Source organism: Schistocerca cancellata, chromosome 5 (assembly GCF_023864275.1).
Source record: "Schistocerca cancellata isolate TAMUIC-IGC-003103 chromosome 5, iqSchCanc2.1, whole genome shotgun sequence".
NCBI lineage: Eukaryota > Metazoa > Arthropoda > Insecta > Orthoptera > Acrididae > Schistocerca > Schistocerca cancellata.
The window spans coordinates 480060607-480083975 of record NC_064630.1 but is presented as its reverse complement, the minus strand read 5'-3'; the positions used below and the strand labels follow the sequence as shown (position 1 = coordinate 480083975).

The following is a 23369-nucleotide window of genomic DNA, read 5'->3' as shown; positions in this document are numbered from 1 at the left end:
ACTGCTGCCCACCCTGAATGGGGAAGGCCCTTGAAAATGTGAGCTAAACATCAGAATTCACACCTGAACCAGGCTGGGAATCCACACCCACAAGGTCACTCCTTATACTGCAGATGAAAACCAAAGAAGAATGAAATGATAATGACTCTAGGAACATGGAATGTCAGGAACCTCCTGGTCATGAACAGTGAGAGACCAGAGAGAAGAACCGCTCTTATCAGCCATGAACTAGCTAGGCTAGATATAGATAAAGCTGCCTTGAATGAAACTAGACAATCAGGTGAAGGACACATCAGTGAGGCAAGTTCAGGGTACACCAAGGAAACGATGCAGGAGAGCCACGCATCCATGGGTAGGACTTGCTGTAAAAACAAAAATAGTGAATGCACGTCAACTCACACCCATTTCAATTAATGAAAGGCTCATAACTCATAGAATACCCCTGTGTGCAGACAGCTTCATCCCCTTTATCTCTGCATATGCTTCTACTTTAGATAGTGATGAAGTTTCAAAGAATCAGTTCTACCACTACCTGAACAGTACTCTCTCTAAGATACCTGATTAATCCTACTGGGCAACTTCAGTGCCAGAGTGGGAAGGGACAAATGTTTTTGGAGAGACATCATGAATAAACAAGGGGTCAGAATCTGCAATGCAAATTGGCTATTACTTCTTGGTCTATATGCTGAGTACAAACTCTTCATCATCAATATCCAATTCTGCTTGCCTGACTGCTATAAGACCAAATGGATGCACCCACACTCCAAACACTGGCATCTTATAGACTATGTCATCATTTGACCACATGACAAGAAAGACATTCTCATCAGAAAAACAGGTTGAAACATCAATGATTGCTGGACTGATCATATACTTTTAGTTAGCTGTCTGAGTTTTCCAAAGTATTGTAAGCCACGATTCCACTTCTCAAACTCACCACACATAATACTCAACATCAACAACCTGCAGAATGAATACGTTCACTGACACTTCCAAGACAAGGTGTCAGAACAACTCCACAAATCTCCAGCAATCAAAGATGATGTCGAACAAGAATGGACCACATTAAAGAACATCATCAAAGGAGCTGCCAAGAATGTGCCATCATCACTGCAAAGCGGAATGCTTGCTACAGATCTGTCCTGCACACAAAAGAAAACACTTTAAGAGCTCAAGCAGAAATGTCAGAGGGAAATGCAAGCAATAAAGAACAAATGGTGGCAACAAAAAGCCTCTGAACTCAAAAAAATTTTCCGATGCCAGGAACCTGTGTGGCTTCTATGCTGGAATTTAAGAGCTTTATGGACCCATCCACTCCTCTTCAGGAACACTGAAAGCTCTTACTACACCACCATCCTCACTGAAAGTCAGGACATCTTAAATTGTTACAGAGCACTTCAGCTCACTGTTGAACCACACTTCTATTGCCACTGGAGACTTTCTCAAACATATCCCACAGCATCCTCCACAACCCTGGATGGCTGATCCTCCAACTTTTCAAGAATTCAGCAAGGCACTTGATAGTATGAAACCAGGGAAGGCTCCTGGACCTGACAACATCCCATTGGAACTTATTCAAGGTGGTGGGTTGCCTCTAAAACCTAGGCTCTTCTCTGTCATATTATTAATGTGGGAAACCCGCAAGGTACCAGCTGACATGAAGAGCTCCACAACTGTCATGATCTTCAAGAAAGGCAATAGAAGCATCTGTAGTAACTACCGCGGAATATCCTTGCTCTCTGTCGCTGGTAAAATTTTTGTCAGACTCCTTTTAAATCACCTTCAGACACTTTCAGAGACTGTGCTTCCCGAGTCTTAAGCGGGTTTCACCCATCAAGAAGGACTATTGACATGATTTTCTGTGCACAACAAGTGCAGAGAACAACAAAAGCCTTTACTACGAGTTTTTTACGACCTAGAAAAGGACTTTGATACAGTTCCCAGAGAAGCCATATGGATGGTCTTCAAATGTTTTGGCTGCCCTGAACATTTTGTTGACCTGATTAAAGCTCTCCATGATGACATGACCGGACAGATCATCTGCCAGAATGAAACATCTAATGAATTCCCGATAATGAGTGGGCTCAAATAAGGATGTGTTCTTGCATAAACATTTTTTGCCTTGTGCCTGGCAGCTATGCTTTATGAGACATCTATAAACAACACTGGGGCAGAACTAAAGTACAGATTCAATGGAGGATTATTTAACCAGTCCAGATTCCACTCAAAAATGTTCACAAGCACCACTCATGTAACAGAGCCACAGTATGCTGATGACAATGCCTCTCCAGCTCATTCACCTGCAGAGGTGCAGCAGTCTGTTAATCATTTCAGCAAGGCATACAAATGATTTGGTCAATCCTCAATATACAAGAGGGGAAAGTGCTTGCACAGTCAGCTCCTGGCTCTTCCCTTCCCAATTTCAGCTTATCCATTTCTGATACACCCTTGGAACATAAGGGCCATTTCCTTTATCTAGGAAGCATACTGTCATCTAATTGCTCATCTGAAAAAGAAAGGCAAAGGTCCCGAGTTCGAGTCTCGGTCGGGCACACAGTTTTAATCTGCCAGGAAGTTTCATTATATGCTCATGTTTGTTAAGTGTATGTCTCTCTTGTGTATAGGAAGTGCATATTAATAATATAACAAGATCCACAGTTTGTCTATTGTATTAATGCTGAGTATCAAGTAATGGGAAGACCACTAATTATAAAAAACCATAATCTCTTTAAAGCCTGAAAGTAATAGGGGTTTTGGTATATCTTATAATTTTGCAAATAGTTTGTGCTGCTCCAGTTGTTAGCTTCAATCTCAAAAAATAAGTGTGTCAGAGTTCATTGCACTCGCGTGTGGCTAAGTCTAGGTTGTGTTTGTCCATTATAGTTACTTATACCTACTTTCATAAACGAGAACGTTAATCTTTCTCTTGCCTAATTAGGCTGGCGACCGTTTCCCTTATTCTATAAACAGTATAGCTAGGCAAAAATTTTGTTTGTTACTATTCAAATATTTATGTAATTCTGACTTTCATTTCCGATAAGACACCTCCGTTAGGAACAACACGGTCAACATAACAAAATTCCTCTCAGAGGGTAACACTGCTCTGTTGCTTTGTGCCATAGTTGCTTTTACAAAATAGTTTTATGTCACAACCTGTTTCTAGCATTGAGGTTATGGTACAGTAGTAACAGAAAGTGAATAAAAGCTACACATAATGTGTGATTAACTATTCGTGTGGAGCAATTATATATTCTCATCATTGACTTATTTAAGATAGAAAAATGATAGTAATCTGAGAAAGTGATTAACTTAAAGTATAAAGTGCAAGTTTTTGCAATCCTATCTGTGAGGCTAGAATTTCAGAATTGATATTCAGACTATTTTATTTTGTTGTTAGATGAACTCGCTGCAGGTGTCAATATTAAAGATACAGATTATTCAGTTAAAAGCTTACAATAAATAGAAAGTGTATCCAGTGCCCTCAGTCTCCCGATATGATGAGTGTTATTACTGTACTGAATATCAGCATCTGAAACTAAAGTACCATTACATATACATTATAGTCATATATTTGTTGAAGTGCTTGGCACGCACTATTACAACCACTTCCTGAGCAGGGCTGTTCTAAGGGATTCAGATCAAAAAAATGAGCTAGCCAGTCAGTGGGCTGTCCCATAGATACTCCTACCACCACCTACTCCAGTCTGGTCACTAATATCACCTATCCCATCAAAGCCAGGGCTACCTGTGAAACCAGTCAGGTAATTTACAAGCTAAGCTGGAACCACTGTGCTGCATGCTATGTACACATGACAACCAACAAGCTATCTGTCTGCATGAATGGCCATCAACAAACGGTGGCCAAGAAACAAGTGGACCACCCTGTTGCTGAACATGCTGCCAAACATGATATCCTCCATTTCAGTGACTGCTTCATAGCCTGTACCATATGGATCCTTCCCACCAATGCCAGCTTTTCTGAACTGTGCAAGTGGGAACTTTCTCTGCAATGCATCCTATGTTCCTGTAACTCTTCTGGCCTCAATGTGTGTGTGTGTGTGTGTGTGTGTGTGTGTGTGTGTGTCACCTTTGGCTGATGAAGGCCTCAACGGCTGAAAGCTTTGATTGTGAGAGTCTTTTTGTTGTGCCTATCTGATACTCAGCATCCCTGATATTTGTTGGGTAGCAACCTTCCATTTCATAATATTGTTTCATACCGTCCTGGGGTTTCCATTGTTTGAACAAAAGAATATTTATTTATGCAAATCTAAAACTTAGAACATTTCACGCCAACAATGGATGACACAGCCAGTGAGCAACACATGTGAACATAACTGGGAAATTAAGCCTAAAAAGCAGTCCAACTAGTTTACTGTTTGGTTTAGTCTATTTGATGAAAATATTGTGATTAAGCAGCTGCAACAAATCGTAGTAACAGGTGAATGGAAATGTTTTGGCTGGTAAAGATTCATCAGAGATTGTCTGTGTGAAAACTTCAGTTGGTGACACAATTACAGCATTGCTATAAGCAAAACAGAGCTGCATGCTATTTGGTTAGAGATGTGTCAGACTGTTGCTCACAAGTGGTATCCAGATGCCACATATTGGTTGGGCAACATTAGCAAGCAGAAAGAGAAAACATGGTGATATACTGCAAGCTAGGGTAATGGGGGACTGTGGATGTCCCTCAGTTGGCTGTTACAGGAAATGTGGTCTTTTACACTCAGCAGTGAAATCTGTGTGCATACTGGTTAGCAGATAACACAAAATAGAGCAGCAGATCAACAGAGAGTAGAATTTAAAGACTCTGACCAGCAGTGATTGCTTCAGTTTGGTTTTAATGTTGCTCTTACTATCTTCTGCAAGCTCAAAGCACCAGCAGCACTTTAGTATTGGCCTCCGTCACTACCTGACTCTTCATATCACTGTTCTTGAGCAATATCATAAACAATTATGTTTCTATTTCTAAATTAAATCTAAATTAGCAATACTTTATTAAACCCTTTTTTCCTAACGAGGGAACCACACAGCATTTTTTTATATTTTTAGTTTGTGACTATAAAAAATTTTCACATTTGATGGATGATATGCTGTATAGATAGTGCTTAAGACTATAAATTCCTGGATGATTGCTTCAAGCCCAGTTTGCCACTTTTCTTTTAATTTGTTTAATTCAGTTTGAATATCTGTGTCATTTAAATATAAAATGCATCAAATACATGATAATTAACACATATTTAATTATCATTTTGTGCGAACATTGCATGTGAGTGGAGGGGAAGAGAGGGCCTTATACAGAGAAAGTTAGCAGTACTCATTATCTCCTGGGTTTATAAAAATGCTGATAATGGTTACCAAAACCAAGATCTCATGCCATTGGCCCAATGCTTACACCAGTAAAATTACCTGTGAAGTGAGCTACAGCTGTTTGGGGCTTAAGTTTCTGATAAATTCAACAACAGTTAGAAGGGATTAGACTTCTTTTGAAAGGGGCAGCTGGGGCTGTAGTAGCATTTCTACATTCACTGTCGAAGCTGCAGATAGTGTTCTGTCACACTGTGCATGAAAATCTTCAATTGTATGTCAGACATGCATTTTTCATAAAATATGTTAATTATATACATGTTAATTAGTACAGATTTGATTAATTTTATATTTAAATTTTATGGTATTTGAACTGAACAAAAACAACAACAAAATTATCCAAACAACACTTGAACCAGCAATTCAGCTATGACCTGTCTAGAGTGGTATCGACAGAGCTACATGGCCAATCAAAACTTGTCCTACCTTTAGTGAGTTATAGTTTCTCAGACAACATTAAAGTTGATTATCCTGAGAATTTCTGAGAACCATAATAAATGGCATAGGCAGGCTAATATTCAAGTTCTGAGCTTCATGTATCATAAACATAAAAATTTACAAAAATCTGATAGCCATGTGCCTGCTTATAAAAATTAAAAATATGCATATTAAGTATGTGTCTATCTATGCTGTACAACACACCTTACAGTGTGTGGTAGGGGGTAATTCATGCACCACTATTTTTCTTTCTTTCCTGTTACATTTGCAAATGGTGAATGGAAAGAACAACTGTCTGTAGGCCTCCATACAATCCCAGATTCCTTCAGTGGTCCTTTGTGAGATATTTGTGGATGGAATTAATACGACACTTCTTGGAATGTGCTTTCTAAGAATTTTAATAGTACACCTCTCTTTGATGGACAACAGCTTCTCTGCAATACTGTTGTACGTACTAAACAAACCAGCGATAAAACATGCTGTTCTGCTTTGGATATTCTCTGAACCTCCACTAATCTTACTTGGAATGTTTCAATATGATACGCAATATTCAAGAACCATGCAATTGAAAATCCATTACACTAACAACAATAGGACTTTAGTGCCCGGAGACAACAGTAGCCATGTCCGTGAGGGATGTGTTTGTTTGATTGTGTGCTCAATTTTCTATGTCTGTTGAAGGATTTGATCCATTGATCCACTACCTAAATATACATAGCAACTTTTTCATAGTGCCTGACTGTGACTCAACACCTTCTCTATTGATTGAGTAGCAATCTTCTCCTTCCAATGTTCAAGGACCAGTTGTACAACGGTTCTATAAGCTACTACCTTTGTACATGAACAAGGACTTTATAAGCTACATCCTTTGTGCTAAAATAATGTTTTATTGGGATTTGTTCTATGAAGCTCAGCCTGCTATGCATCTATTATACAATGTGTTTTAAGTGGACATTCCATTTTGAATTGCCTCAGATGGTGCTGCTAGATACTTTTTGCTTGTGATTCTATCCAATGATTGATCACTAATACTGTAATGAAAAAATAATGGGTTCTTCTGTCTATTCATGCATTACCTTGATGGTCCCAGGGGCCACATGGTAAAGAAGAAAGTATTAGAAACTAGTTGTCAAAGCCAGGTTCTTGTTCATACATGATGTTTAAAATTGTTTTAAAAGCTGTGAAAAAAAGTTATAACACCAGATGTTATGATTTAGAAGTTATTACAATGACCATAGGGATACTCACATACTGAAGAAACTTTTCCTTATCCCTAGGCAATCTGAATGCAGCAGGTACGTATGGCAGATTTGATGTAGAAAGGTCTACTTTATTCGTGATATATCCAGAACCTGGAAAATGGTTCACCTGCAATATACACATATTTATAAGTCATTGCATTGTAGGTGACAGTTATCACAATACTTTTAATAGTGGCTAATATATAGTCTGCAGTTAACAGATGAAAGAAAGAAGGAAAAACAATTTTACAACTGCAGTTTATATGTCCAAAACAGATTGTTGATCATTACACAAAATTAATTTCACAGCTGATTAATAAAACAGAATTATGCAAATATCAACCATAGAAGAAGATCCTGTGCAAATGAAATCAATGACAGGACTAAACAAATATTGAGGTGCATTCGTATATCTTCAAAAGGCTTATGAGTATGTAACTAAGCTAAATTTATAGAAAACTCCATAAGACTTTGGAGCATATAAGAGAACACAAGCACTTTTATAAGAATCACTGACAAGCACAAAATCTAAAGTAAAATTCATAGGAGAAATATCAGACTCATTAGAGATTAAACAAGGAGGGAATTTGCCAATATGATGGACTTCCTCTAGTCATAATTACCCGCATATTTGAAAAAGTGAGCACAGAATGGAGGAAGAAATTGGCAGAAACTATTTCTGTTCATTCATTATCCATCCATTATCCATCCATCATATTTCATAAATCCCATCAAGAAGGAGAACCTTTAGGTAAGTGGAAAAGGTCAAGGTACACATTAACATAAAACAAGTAAACTATAGAAACTTAATCTGTTTATTACATTAACAAAAAATACCACTAAGTTGCTTGATGCTATTCACACTTACGTCAATTAAATTTAATCAAGTAAATCAGAAAGAAAACAGCTACTTTGAAAGCAGCTGCTGCCACCTCTGTTATACTAAAAAGCTGTGTTTATATCCTTATGGTAGCTTTAAGTTTGCTTGATTAAACTGCTATTTTTCAAAGAAAATAAGTTACCTACATCAATAAATAGTGAGTGCTGCATACAGTACATCATTACTTGTCGTGAAGCTTTAACCTGAACACTACTACTTGCCATGCAGCTAACAAAAGTTTCAATCCTTGAATCTAAATAATTGTAGAATTTGTAGAAAGAATAGGCAATGAAGTATGTTTGTAACTGGTTGGGGTCTCCAATTTCTTGTTTTGTTCAGGATGGCAGCTAGTTGAATATATTTGCACCTGAGTACATATCTCCATTTTGAACACTACACAAGGAAGCCAACTCTACTTGAAAATTATTTTTGTGTCATAAATTGTAATTGTGTACACTGCAGTTCAGCTGAAACTGATTTTTATTGTAATGCTGAACCATGAATAAGTATAGGAATGGACCTGGGGAACTCTTGAAAATTTTGTGCAGTAATGGTTGGAAGGTAGAAGTCAAGGGACTGATTGACAAATTGGGTAGTGTGCACTGCTATGTTGTTATTAAGCAAACATTTCTATGAGACAGGTTTACAACACCACTTATAGGCAAGGAAGCACAGCCTGGTGGACACTATAAATGGGTGTTGACTAATCAGTCCCAACACAGGGCACTAATGTGCTATGAAAAATCCATACATTACAGTTACAAAAGCCCCTAGTAACCTACATTTGGGGACTGAAACAGGCCAGGAAAAGCTAACATTATAATTATTAAGCAACACTTCATTCATCCCCTCTAGAGGGACTTCATCACAGGTGTAGGAAAAGGAGCACAAACAAAGGAGCCCAAAGGCTCAAGGCAAGCAGTCATGTTGTCATTCTGTTCATGTCTGGAAACAGAGGATGACAACTGTTTAAACAGCAGGCCAACCACGACGACCATCTGGTGATGGATTTCAATTGGCGACTGGCCCACTGAATCAACTCCATGGTATGAACACACCACACTCATGGTGAGGTGGATCAAAAACTTGGTGTCTCAGGATGACATTGTCTGACAGACCTCAAACTGCCATCTGCAAAGGTGGAGCCGGGACATGATCTCACAGCCTCCTGGGTCCAGTGCTGTCCTCTATCACCAACTGAGTCACCCTGACTGAGCAACCAGAGCTGCTGAGGCTCTACTACAATGACGGCTGCTGGCTGTTACCCTTTTGTACTCTACGTGGTGACCATGAGTAGCACTTGAAGGAATAGCTAGCAGTACTGTAGAGGGCAGATGCAGGACTTCTGGCTCAGCTAACACACACTGTCAGCCATGCCATCCAGATGAGGACAGGAACTGTTACATCATGAGTACAGAGTAGCTGGATGCTGTAGCAACAGATTCCGGCACTGGCTTTGCAATGACACATGTATACAAGCCAAGCTGCCATTGATTGGATCAGCAAAGGCAACATGTGTTCTCCAGTGGAATAAAAGTCAATGCAAAACTTGTCTGTGTATCTCTGCACACCCTGGTGTGATTCAGCCTTCTCTCCCAAACCAACCACATCTCTCGGTCATCCTGCCAAGTATTACAACCCCTGAGGTGGGGTGTCATAATAGTAAGAAACAAAAACCATTCAGGAGTAAATGTGTTGGGAAGTGAGAGTAAGAACTGCAAGAGCATTAAAAGGCCATTGTAAGATATACAGTTATCTACTTTATACCCCAGCTGCTGCAACATGTCACTTCAAGTTCACTCTACAGGTGCCTTAAAGTTGACAGTATGACTGACAAACAAATGAAAAACATGAGACCCTGCATCTTCTGAACCATTACTGCACAGCAACAAAAGCCTGTTTTGGTGTTGATGCTACCACATTGCAATCTTTTGTGTAAACGTATGTTGGTGTGCAACAGCCTGCTTCAATATGAGTATAGCTTTGTTGTGTTACCACTTAAAACACAGTTTCCATTTATCAAGGAATGTCCCCAAAATGTCACTGTTCACTGCACATACACGAAGCCACAAGAATAACATACACACATACAGTCTTACAGATAATATGTTGTCAAATATATGATCCCCATAAGTAAAAGTAACAAATAATTATTTGGCATTATCAGACCATAATGCTCTTGTCCTCAAAATTCTTTCAATGCCACTGCAAGAAAAAAAAGTGTACTTCATATACAAAAGAAAATTTTCCACTGAAAACTGTGTAGAATTTACAAATATCCTAACTAGTGAGTCCTGAGCAGAAATGCTGTCCCTAACAAATATGAATGATGCTTATAACACTTTTGCTTAGATTTTCATGGGATATTTCAAAAATTACTTTCCAAAGAAGCTTTCAAGAATCACATCACATCACAATACAAAGCCAAGTTCTTGGATCACTTCTGGCATCGAAACTTCTTGTGGAACTCTAAAGGTACTAAATTCAAAACTGAATACATCTACAGATCCACAGTTCATAGAATACATTAAGAATTACAAGAAAGTATATCGAAAAGTAATTGCCAAGGTAAAATTTATGAGTAATGACAGCTTAATAAGACAGTCTGATAACAAATCAAAAGCCATATGGGGTATTGGGAAGACTGAAACAGGAAAGAGATGCGAGGACCAGGATATCATTCTCAAAAAACACAAAAATATCAATATTAAAAAACAAGATTTGCCAAATTACATCAACAATTATTTCATAAATGCAACAACTTCATTAAGTTCAAAATTTACAAACCAAGAACAATCAGAATTTCCAAAAGCTGCTTGCAGCATGAGAATAGATCCAACAGACGAACTTGAGGTGTTCAAAGTAATAAAAAGCTTGAAACCTAAAATGTCAGCAGGAGTAGATGAAGTGCCTGTTTATATCATAAAATGATAGCTGCACAAATTGCAAGGCCCCTGGCATACATAGCCAATCTATCATTTAGTGAAGGAGTGTTCCCAGAAAGGATAAAAATGTCAAAAGTGAATCCATTCTTCAAAACCGGCAACAAGCATAAGGTAGAAAACTATCGGTCAATAACCCCTCTTTCCAAAATAATAGAAAAATTAATGAAAACAGAATCAACAAATATCTAAATGACCATAAGTTACCTAATAGAAATCAGCAGGTAAAAATACAGAAACAGCACTAATGTGCTACACTGAACAAATTATCAAAAATCTTGAAAAAGACAATTGCATAGTAGGAATAAATTTAGATCTCTCCAAAGCATTTGACACTGTCAATCACGGCATTCCTTTAGAAAAACTGGAAGCATTAGGTATTCATGGGACAGGGAAAAAGTGGTTTGAATCATACCTACAAAACAGAACACAGGTTGTAGGACTGATGTCAGATTATTCCAACCACAAAATAAATTTAGTATCAGATGCAAAAAAAAAAAATGTGGAAATAGGAGTGCTGCAAGGCAGTATAATAGGTCCCTTATTGATTCTTATCTACATAGATGACATTCACACCTCAGATGGAGCAGCAAAGGCCATACTATTCACAGATGATAATAGGTGCACCAAAGCAAATGCTGCAATCAACTACTGATCAAGTAATAAAGAATGTCCACACTCGGTTCAGTACAACCGGTTGACATTAAATGCAAATAAAACAAATTATACACAGTTTGGAAAATATGTCAAAATGTAATTCATGATCTGTTGTTGGGTGGCAAGGCCATAGAAAGAGTGCCACCAACAAAATTGCTGGGGATTCATGTAGATGAAAATCTTAATTTTAATGACCATTTTATGAAACTTGTGCACAAACTTAACTCAGCCTGTTTTGCTCTTAGAATTATTGCAAATGTTTGCACTGCAGAAGGTGCCACAATGACATATTTTGGCTATTTTCAGTCTCTTGCAACATACGGAGCAATATTTTGAGGTTCCACCACTTGCAGTCCAAAACAATCTTTCTGTCACAGAAGAGGGCTATCCGAATAATAACACACAATGCTAACCCTTATCCAACAAGCTTAAAGTTCTAACAATACCTTCCTTATGTGTATACAAATATGTTTTATATGTTAGGGCCCACCTTACAGGTTCTCAGACAAATGCTGACTTGCACAACTATAATACCCGAAATAACACAGCACTCCATACTAAGTGTACAAAAAGAACACACACACAAAGGCATGTGAGCCATATTGGTACAAAACTCTACAACAGACTGCCAGCCAACATCAGAAAGTTGGAAGATGAAAACAGATTTAAAGTAGAATTTAAAGAATTTCTACTTGAACAATGTTTTTATTTGGTAAATGACTATTTAGGCCAATAAATAATTCTGACAATGTTTATATTAAGGCAAAACTGAAAACACTGTATTTCATTCCCTAAAGTTTCTGTTAATTTTGTATATCTGATGGACAGCTGTTGACTGTGGTAAAATCTTTACTGAATTATTGTAACGAATAAAGGGCTTCCTGTTTAGGGAAGACAAAAGTAAAGCCTTAGGGTCAATAGACTATGTAGTTACAATACTGTTAGTATACATGTATAAAAAGTTGTATTACTGTGTCTTGTATGACCAAGTATTATTCTTTGTACATTCTTTTGTACAATTTTGCATGTATTATTCTTTGTACTATTTAATATAAAATTTTGTATGTTCCTTTTCCATAAATTGTTTCCCATAAATTTACATGTACTTTTGGACAACATAAATACAATATTTATTGTCTACAGATGAATGGATAAATAAATAAAGCCTCATGAGAACCAATGAAAATGTATTGAGTACAGAACCTGTTCATTTTTTGATTTTCAACAGTTCTGATAGGGTTGTATTAATAGCACTGCCATACTGAAAGCAAGACACAATATGAAAATAGTGTATGAACTTTTATATTGTGATAATGGCATTAACCAGAACTGGTAATGATAGTGAATGCTACATATGGAAAGAGCTATGTATTACACATTTCATAAAAAAATCAAAGTTGGTGGTCAATAAATACCAGTACCATAGAAAGTGCAAATGAAATTGTAGGCAAGAAAAAGAAAGAGACAAAGTGAATGGGTTTACCACTGAACTTACAAATATAATGGAGCAAAGAAGGAAACAAAAGACTGCAAACAAAGAGGAAGACCAACATCATGTACAAAAGCCTGAAAAATCAAATAAACAAAAAGGCAAGACAAGCAAGGAAAATGTATCTTGAGGATGTCAGAATGACAGTGAAAGACAAATATGAAAAAGAGGAAGTTAGATGGGACATATAAAATTGTAAATCCTTATTTTGAGGACAAAAGAAACAGAGATCGAGAAGCTTTTTATTGGCATATTGGCATTGCACTGGATGATGTATGGATTGTGTGGGGTTTTAATGGATTAAGCTACTAGCATCATTGCTTCCATCACATTGTGTGTCAGAAATGTGGCAAAAAATATAAGTAGTTTTAAACCACAAACAAAGGGGGTAAAATATGATAGCCACAAGAGGTTTGAAGTACACATTATTGAAAAAAGAAAAAATTATTAAAGGATCTACACCATAGATTGTCATGTGTCAAAAAATACAACCATCGCACTTGACCAAGCTCCTCAGCTCCCTGGCATCTCCCCCCACCCCCCCACCCCCCCAGGCTAAAGCTGTCCCCCACCATCTGGTAGCCAGCACAAACATAATAAAAATTCAGATAAAATTATGCACTCTGAAGGAGTCAGTCAGTCAACTGTGAAGTTCGCCACGTAGCAGCAAAAGTGGGGCACTCTAAAGGAATATGGGTGATGATGAAGGGGACCCCACAACTACCAACTGGGTGGGGCGACATGTCACAGGATGTACTCATACGGTCAGACTGGTTGACCAATGTAGAGGTGGCAACGGATTATGGATTCATGGTGAGATAGCGAAAGAGAAGGCCATCACGAAATCGTAAATTCTTTTACAGGCTGTTAACTTACTGTTTGTGGCCAGGGCACTCCACTTACTGTGCCATGCCACTAAGAACCTGTGATATAATGTTGTTTCTGGGGTGTGTTTCCGATTAGTATCCTTGGTGAGTCAATCCACAATTTCCTTCCTGTTGTCATGTAGGTCTTAGATGAGATCTTGAATGTGCATAATCAATGGATGCAATGACTAACCATGGGTAAGAGTCTGTAGGCTCATGGAGTCACCGCATGCCAGGAGAGGCTTGTGTGACTGAATACCCATACAATGAAGAGCACATGTGATGGCCACCAATCCCATAGCAAACACACTGCAGTCAACAGGCATGGAGTATTGCTTGCTACTCCTAGTGCAAGTAAAGGGAGTGTGTATGGTCTTCAAAACTTGAACCATGTGTACAAATGTTATCCGAGTTGAGCGACCAAGAGTAACAACTGAGTGAAAAAGAGGGGTCTGTCACATCCTTTAGGCCAAGAGAAAAATCCATGCAAATTTGTGGATTATGCATGTACCATGGGAGTTCTCACAAGTGTGACAAAGTAAAAGGATTGAGAGGAGTTAAGTAAAAATCAGGTCAATACCAGAATTCCAGACTAAGGCAGTTTTCTGGAGGTCATACGTCCATATTAGGAAAGAGGTGTTGATTTGGATGTTCTGGATGGTTAAAGACGTGTATGGTGCTGTTGAGGAGTAATGGGGACACCTAATCCATGGGAGGAGGGTTGAAGGGGGGAGGGGGGCAATCCCTGCCTCTGTCAGGAGGCTGTCTACGAAGCTTGTCTGGAAAGCAACAGACACAAGTCTGATCTCACAATGGTGGATCAGATTTATCACTCACAATGCCAAGAGTGCCGCTGATCCATTGGCCTGGCTTCTATAACCTAAAAATGAATAAATGAGAGCTCTGTAGAGTTGTAAAGTTTTTGAATGGTTTTCATCTCAAGAAGTATTACTGAGATTTCATAGGACATTAAGCTTTAACTGACAAATCTGTTTGAGCTGTCATATTGGGATAACGATATAATTCTGGATTTGGAAGAATGCTTCTATGTTGACAAAAATGCATTATACACATCTTGGTAACGGTAAATTGGGAGCCATGTTCACATGCCCAATATTCTGCTTTCCTTATAGACCACTGTACTTGATACTTGATGATCCTTACCTTATAAGAACTGCAGTAGAGGCAGAAGGCAACAGTGTATCAGGTTGGTGAGACTATAGTCTCCATTGACTCTGCATGTCTCCTTCTTCCTTTTGGACTTATCCCATGTCTCCAAGGGATTGGTATGTTACATCAATGCGGAATTTTTAGTGGTAATGGGTGGCAGGGTGACCTTCCCGATGCTGCTACTTCTCCTCCCTCCCCCTTAACTGGCATATCCTACTTGTCTGTACCTAGAGTTGCCTCACATGCAAGTAGGGAAAGGTTTGCAAATTGTGTAACTTAGGCAGGATGCAGGTAGCTGCAAAGTATCAACCTGGTCGGATGTGGGGAAACTGTGTAAAAAGCACATCCATGGTGTCCAACCCACTGGTCCACATCTTTAATCCACTGGGCAGTTTCAGTCAGAGGACACTGCACCTCCCTGTGTCCTAGAAGTGTCTGCCTCAAGAGTCCTTGACAGTCATTGGCTACCATGCACTTAAATCACTTGCAAATGACATTGGTATAACAGATTTGCTTGTAGCTAATGGCTCTCATTTGTGTGTGTGTTTTTTTATTTCAGGAAGAGGGGGGGGGGGGGCGCTTGGCTCACCCTCAAGCCAGATTCAATTAAAAATAGTGAGATGTGGCTCTTGCATTTTATATGAGGATTTCATTACATATTTCATCATCGTCTAGAGCTGTATTTGGGTATCTTTTTAGTAAGGACAAGAGATCCCACTCAGAAAAAAATATGTTACAGGTCTGCAAACATTGTGTAATGAAAGACAAAGTGACATTCTCTGACCATTTGAGGTGGAGACAGAAGGCAAGAAGATAGTTGTCAGACACTGATTCTGATCTGATTTCACTATATCCTCCTGATATATGCCTGGAATATCAGTCACTTTTTGTTGACCACAAATACACCATAATTTTGTCCATGTCTGTGAGAAAGGTACGAGTTCCAATGGCGGATAAAGATCTATACCAAAATTCCTGAGTGTAAGATGTTAGTGGTTGTATGACAGAGTGTGTCTTCAATAAACGCATGGGGAGGTATATTGGATGTTACAGAAGTGCTGAAAATGTGCTAGTCAGAGGTTATCCATTTGAATATCAGTCTGAGGGATAAAATGAACAGGTAAACCACTATCACAGATACCATCACATCTCTTCCACTGAATTTAATGTTAACTTAGGGCTACAGACCATAAGAGCAGTGACTGAGTAACATCCATGTGCTGTATTGCAATGAATTGCAGAGCCATTGCTCACTATATAAAGGTCATGATTTAAAAACATTTGCTCTAGTAAGTCACCACTGTTAGTGGTCTTAGAGCTGCCCCAAAAACGGATTACAGACATTAAAGTCACTGATTTAAAAAAAGAACTGGAGTAGCTGGGAGATAAAATCAATGATCTCATATTATGTGATCTCTCCCTCATGAGGGAAAGAGACAATGAAAAGGATGAATTCTGTATTTATTCATATGCACACTGCCACTGCTTCCATTGTGCCATTCAGTGGAATTTGATCACTAGAGGTGGTCTCAACTACTGGTGTCATACAGCCACCAGTGCGGTTTAGCTTGATTCTGTTCATTGCAATTGGTCTGCATTGATGCCATCAACTCCACACAGGGGCTCTCTCTATGGGAGTTGCAACAATACTGGTCAGGTCCCAAGTACATCCATGTAGCTGGGTCCTCCTACAAGAAAGTGACAAGTATTAAATGTTCCGTGTAATTGCTAGAATTCCTTGTCAGTTTCAAGACTTTAGTTCTCAATCAATTTTATCCTCCAAAAGTTAGCTGTGAAAATTGGAAATTGATATATGTAAAAATATAAGCACTTCTAATATTTCTTTATTGTGAGGATGTCATGTTGGCCTCCCACATCCCCATTCTCTCAGTTACTTGTGGGCACTCACCACAAGAACAGGTGCAGGTTTGGAAATGAGTCCAGCACTACCGCCAAATAGTTTAACTTGTACACAGAGGAAGTACTTTAAATGTCAGAAAACTATCAGACATAGGGGTAGTACTACGTGGCAAAGAATAGATGAGGTGATAGTGTAACTATTTTAGCTGCTAGTGGAGAGAACCTTGAACCCAAGTTAAATTGAATGGATGATTTTGTGTGAAAAGAATATAATTTGAAAATAAATGAGCCTGAAACAAAGATGATGCTTCATGACAAACGTGATGTAGCAACTGAAAGCAGAACTACAAGTCACACAAGTAATATCACTGTCAGTCTCTGAATCTGTCTCAGTACTGGCGGAGGGTAGGATATCAGATAACATATATAATGCAACCCTGCCCAGGAAAAACTCATGTATTGTCTCAACATTCACTGATAAATATGGAATCGCCTCTGACACTATAGGGTTTCAGTTAGTGTATTCAATAATTAAGCCAAAGATACTGAGTTTGATCCCAAGCATCGCTAAAATTCTGAATAAAAGTTACAAGCTCTGGTAAAAACAGAATTCCTATAAACACATGTTGTTAATTTTTTTGCAGCAAGAATCAGTTGTTATAATACAATAACATCTGCAGCTTCATTAATTACCTACCTCCCTGCATATATATTCTAATAGCTAGGTAAAGGCAAAGAAGAAATCAATATTTACTTTTTGATGTGGCTTCAAATTTCTCAATTCTGGCATTGTTCTAAATGGATAATCATGGGCCCAAAGCAAATCCCATTCAGAAGAGTTAATAGCCACAGTACGGCTGTACCCTAATCGACGAAGTACTGCCTCCACATGCCGAAGATAGCCTGTTTCAAGCTGCAAAGTAAATAATACAATAGACAATTAACAAAATACACTGACTGAAAATTTCTACCACATGGAATTACTCTCAGACTTACATCACTGACCAAAATATCCAGTAAAGTATAAGGTCCTCCTGTGTTTAGCCGGGCTGAGTATTTAGACAAGGATTTTTCACATCCAAATGTAAATCAGTCAAATCAGAGACAGAACTTTATTGTACAGTTACATACAAATTTAAATCATTGATGTAATGTACAGGAGACTCAATAAGTGCAAGCAATACAATGTATTATGAGATAACTTACAATATTTTTAATGCAAATAATCAAACTGGGACATATCAATATCCATAACATATGACTAACTTAAATTAACATTTAATTAACAGCTGCCAGCACAAGCATATCCACATTATTCACTGAAAATAGTACTACCATCATTTAAAAAACATTTCTACACACAGATCACACAGAAAATGGACACAAATAGTTCCTCAATGAACACTGTACGCTTACCCAACAATGTGCTGAAGAGTTTGTATTGAATAAGAACAAGAAAATCTTATCTCAAAAGAAAGATGATGAGACTTACCAAACACAAGCGCTGGCAGGTCGATAGACACACAAACAAACACACAAAATTCTAGCTTTCGCAACCAACGGTTGCCTCGTCAGGAAAGAGGGAAGGAGAGGGAAAGACGAAAGGATTTGGGTTTTAAGGGAGAGGGTAAGAAGTCATTCCATGTGTGTGTGTGTGTGTGTGTGTGTGTGTGTGTGTGTGTGTGTGTGTGTGTGTGCGCGCGAGTGTATAGCTGTCCTTTTTTTCCCCCTAAGGTAAGTCTTTCTGCTCCCGGGATTGGAATGACTCCTTACCCTCTCCCTTCAAACCCAAATCCTTTTGTCTTTCCCTCTCCTTCCCTCTTTCCTGACGTGGCAACCGTTGGTTGTGAAAGCTAGAATTTTGTGTGTTTGTTTGTGTGTCTATCGACCTGCCAGCGCTTTTGTTTGGTAAGTCTCATCATCTTTCTTTTTAGATATATTTTTTCCACGTGGAATGTTTCCCTCTATTATATTCAAAATCTTATCTCAGTAACAGAAAACAAATTGTAAGCTACAATGGTCAAAAGCCACAGTTTCTGAATGTTACTTGGGCCACTGCTATTTACATTTGTAAATGACATGTCCAGCAATATGACATGCAAATCAGTTCGTTACACAGATGATACAACTTACATCAGTGTTGGAAACAACATAAATAAACTGAAGGAGCAAAATAAAGATTTCCTCAGATTAGCAAATATGTGGTTTGAAGGCAATGAGTTGTCTGTTAACTATGAGAAGACTGTAAATATATCTTTCAGCTCTTATCCAATGTTGATATTGAGCCCACTTCTACCAAACTCCTTGGCATATACCCACATTCAAAATTAATTTGGGAAAATCACCTGGACTACGTATCTCAAAAGCTTTCAAGAGTTATCCATCCATTGAAACAATTATGCAAATCTGTTTCTGAGAAACTTCTGATTAACTCCTATCATTCCTTCTTTCATTGCCTTCTAAGCCATGGCATCTTCAATGGGGTAATTCTACAGGGCCCAGGAAAATTTTCATTTGGCAGAAGAAAATCATCAGAAGCATCTCTGGCATTATCAAAAATAACACATAATGTAGGCAAGAATGAAGTCTTTCACAATGGCACTGTTGTATAAAATATCCTCAGACTTCTTCCCATGTCAATTCAGGGTAAATGTCAAGCTTTCAATGATTACCTCCATCATCTTTATCAGGAGCAACAACTGTCAAAACTGCTGCTGTGGTGACCTATATAGCCCATAGATGGCTTCTGATTAGTCAGTAATTAAATAATGCTGGCACAGATCGTGTCAGTGTCTGCACTGGTGGTGCCACTGCTTCCATCACAGGGTAAACATTGCAAAGAATATCTCTGACTCTTATTGGCATTGAGAGCTCACTTCAATGCACTGCTAAGATTATATCCTCTGTCACAGTTGAAGATCTTCTTGCACATTCTTACTTTGCAGCCCCTTTAATTATAGACTCTCAGTATGCAGTAGCCTGGGAAAAAATTTTTGTTACATCAAATAGTATTTTGTGCTCAACAACTGCAGATTTCTCCTGTTCTTGTTTTTTAATATGCCATTGATGTTCTGCACAGCAGTTGCAAATGCAGCAGATGGACTGATCAGTGTAATTGCTTCTACACTCACAAGGGATGGTATAAATCACAGGGATCTTCTTTTCTTGAAGAGCACTGACTTCGAATCAGGTGACCCACAGCCATTCTTTCAGATCAATATACTTCAAATAATTAATTTCGGAATCTAAGTGGCCATCATCAAAAACAGTTTTTGCTCTGTGTACCAGTATATCTAAAACTGCTCTTTTCTGGACTGGATGGTGAAAACTCTATGCAGTAAGATACAAATCAGGGTGTGTCAGGTTGTGATACACTGAGTGGCTGAGACATCCATCTGACTTTTGTTGTATCAAAACATCTAAAAATGACACCCTTCCTTCTTTCTCTGTCTTGACAGTGAACTGGACCTTTCAGTGTGTACTGTTCATATGTTCATGGAAATACTTAAGAGTTTCTACACCTTGTAGCCAGACCATAAACATGTCATCAACTAACAATAAAATGAAGATGGACGAAGGAGAGCCATATTTAATACACAATCCTCAAAATGTTCCATAAAAAAGTTGTCCACGGAGAACCTATAGCCATTCCGTCTGTCATTTCATAAAATTTACCACCATGCAAGAAGTAGGTGGTCATCGAAAAATGTCGGAATAACTCTATCTTTTCAGGAGGGAAATACTCGCAACAGTTTAAGTATGTCCTCCACAGGAGCCTTTGTAAACAGTGAGACCACTTATAGGTTTACTAAAATATTGTTTGTGCCAATTCTTATCTGTTTAACTTTCCTGATGAGCATCTAACAGATTTTGGTGTGATGTTGCCAGTGGCCAACTACTGGAGTAATCAACTTGGTTAAATATTTGGCCAGCCTGTAGGTAGGAGAACCAATAGTGCTAACAACTGGTCTCAATGGAATACCTTCCTTGTGGACTTTAGCTAATCTGTACAGTCCATGGAGGTCTAGGAGCTTGTGCTCTTAATATTTTTGATGACATCCTCTGAGTTCAGATGGATAGAGCGTCTGCCATGTAAGCAGGAGATCCCAGTTTCAAGTCCCAGTCAGGGCACACCTTTTCAACTGTCCCCATTGAGGTATATTAATGCCTGTCGACAGCTTATGTTCTTGATTTAATTATCATTTCATTCTACGAAAGCTGCATGGTCACCGATGGTATCTGTTCTTTCGGAAACGTCCAAAATAACAGATATCATCTTCATATAGTTAAGGCTAACTGTCCATTGACCTTCTTCTTCTGTGCTGGATGCACACACATTGCCCAAACTCTTATGAGACTCTGTAAGATTGTCTGCAACGAGTAATGAGTGTAATGGGCAGGGGCACTACGAATGTAGTGTGTGGACATTAAGTTGGAATGTGGGTCTCACAGGGAGCATACAAGGAATAAATCTCTGCAGTCACACTATCCTCTGTGTCCTCAGTGCTCAGATGGATAGTGTGTCTGCCATGTAAGCAGGAGATCCCGGGTTCGAGTCCCAGTCGGGGCACACATTTTCAACTGTCCCCGTTAATGTATATCAATACCTGTCAACAGCTTAAGGTCTTGATTTAATTATCATTTCAGAGAGAGAGAGAGAGAGAGAGAGAGAGAGAGGTGTGCTTGCTTGTGTGTGTGAATAATATATGTCTCTCTTTACTGATGAAGGCTGTGGCCGATAGCTCTACGTAAGTTTCTTTTAATTGTGCTTGTCTACAACTTAACATGTCTTCTTCACAATCTGTCTTTTCCTGGTGTTGAATGATGTTGCTATATTTTCAGTTCAGTTTCTCTCCTTGAATAGTAATCACACACACCTTTCTGTCATGATATACAGCCTTTCAAGTCTTGTAATGTCACAACACAAAAAGCTAATATCACAACTGTAAATATAAACTGACTACAAGGTGCAGTAGTTCCCATGTTTGCCAAATATTACTCAGGTGAAGGGTCCTAATCATGACAACCATTTAAAAAAAATTTTCTGGCAGAAATGTCTTTATTTATTAACAACAAAAACATTAGCTGCTATTTAAGTGGGTTAGAGAGTGATATAATACAATTATGGATCTTATTTTTTGTGAGAATCCAGGCCAATTTTATAGGATTTAGATCTAGATAGTATGGTGGCAGTAGATTGGGAACCATTGCATTGCATAGTTTTGTGATTACAATAAAGAGCAGAAGGTTGGTGCTCCTCAGTCAATGCCAAAAGTTTTACTTTTCTTACCTCTACTTCCCCCCCCCCCCCCCCCCCCTGTCCATTTCTGCTTGATAGTCTGAAGATACCTGTTATAATCACAGGGGCAAAACAGCCATGAAACAAACTCTACATTCACAACACTTGAATATTGCCTGGCACTGTTGTTTGTAATATTCTTCGGACACTGTCACTGTTCAAACTTCATTCACAGTGGTATTGTGTATGAAAAATAAATAATGAATAATGATTTGTTTATTCGTGCACCTTTTAGAATCAAATCCCATTGATGGAACAGTTTATTTTTTTCTCAGAGTTTTGTTGCTAGGCTGGAAGAAGAGTTTTGTGTGACAAAAATTGTGAAGTTTTTGCAGACACAGTTTTACCTGTATTGTTCATAAATATTTCAGAAATTGCTGTCTATAAATATATTTATCAGTCTCATCAGTGAAGTATTTACTGTATGCATTTTACTTGTTTTGCTTAGTGACAGACACTTGAATCCAGCTCAGCTTGGCCTCGTGTTTCTCTTTTTATAATTTTATAATTCATACACCATTGACTTACATAACTATTCCTTATCAACATTTGTGTGCTTCTCTCATTACCTTCTCTGTTGGCACTGTCACATCTTTCTCATTCTCTTTGTCAGCAAAGTTCATGACATTGACAGCAAGTTGTCACGGCTTTCCATAGCTCTTACTGTTTGATAACTGTGGTTATATAAATATTGAGCAAGCACTAGAGATAAACAGGAGGTGCTTAAAATAACTCTGTAAGCAGCAGCTTCTTTTCATGGTAGTGGCATTCCTGTTGATATTTTATTTTCATCTAACTGCTGTGTAATCATAGATAACAACACATGAGGTAGTATATTTGTTAAGACACCAGCCTTGGAATCAGGAGGAAGGAGCTTCATGCTCTGTCCAGTTGGGAAAATGCCTAAATGGTTGCTTCTACAAGGCCATTACTAACCACCTGTCTTTCATTAAAGACATCTGCGTATGTTTACATGTCTGTACATATGACCTGCTTTTTCCTTGTATTAACCTCACAAATCCCATATTATTGTAAAATGATCTTTGGATTACTACACTACTATTGAATACAGATATTTAGTGGAAGAAAAATGTTAATATAACCTACACATGCAGTTTATGATAATTATGTTAGTTAACTAATGCATTCATTAACTCATTTCA

The 23369-nt window shown here is 38.3% G+C and overlaps 1 protein-coding gene across 3 annotated transcripts in view; it reads right to left on the bottom strand.

Annotated features, from left to right (window-relative positions):
* Positions 1-23369, bottom strand: part of LOC126187482 (probable tubulin polyglutamylase ttll-15) — a 65265-nt gene that overhangs the window by 32351 nt on the left and 9545 nt on the right. For all 3 annotated transcript variants that reach the window (XM_049928588.1, XM_049928589.1, XM_049928590.1), the window contains 2 exons: positions 17662-17820; positions 7051-7170 (listed from right to left, as the gene is read on the bottom strand). In XM_049928588.1, the coding sequence (XP_049784545.1) occupies positions 7051-7170; positions 17662-17820 (279 nt within the window). The remainder of the gene's footprint in view (positions 1-7050; positions 7171-17661; positions 17821-23369) is intronic.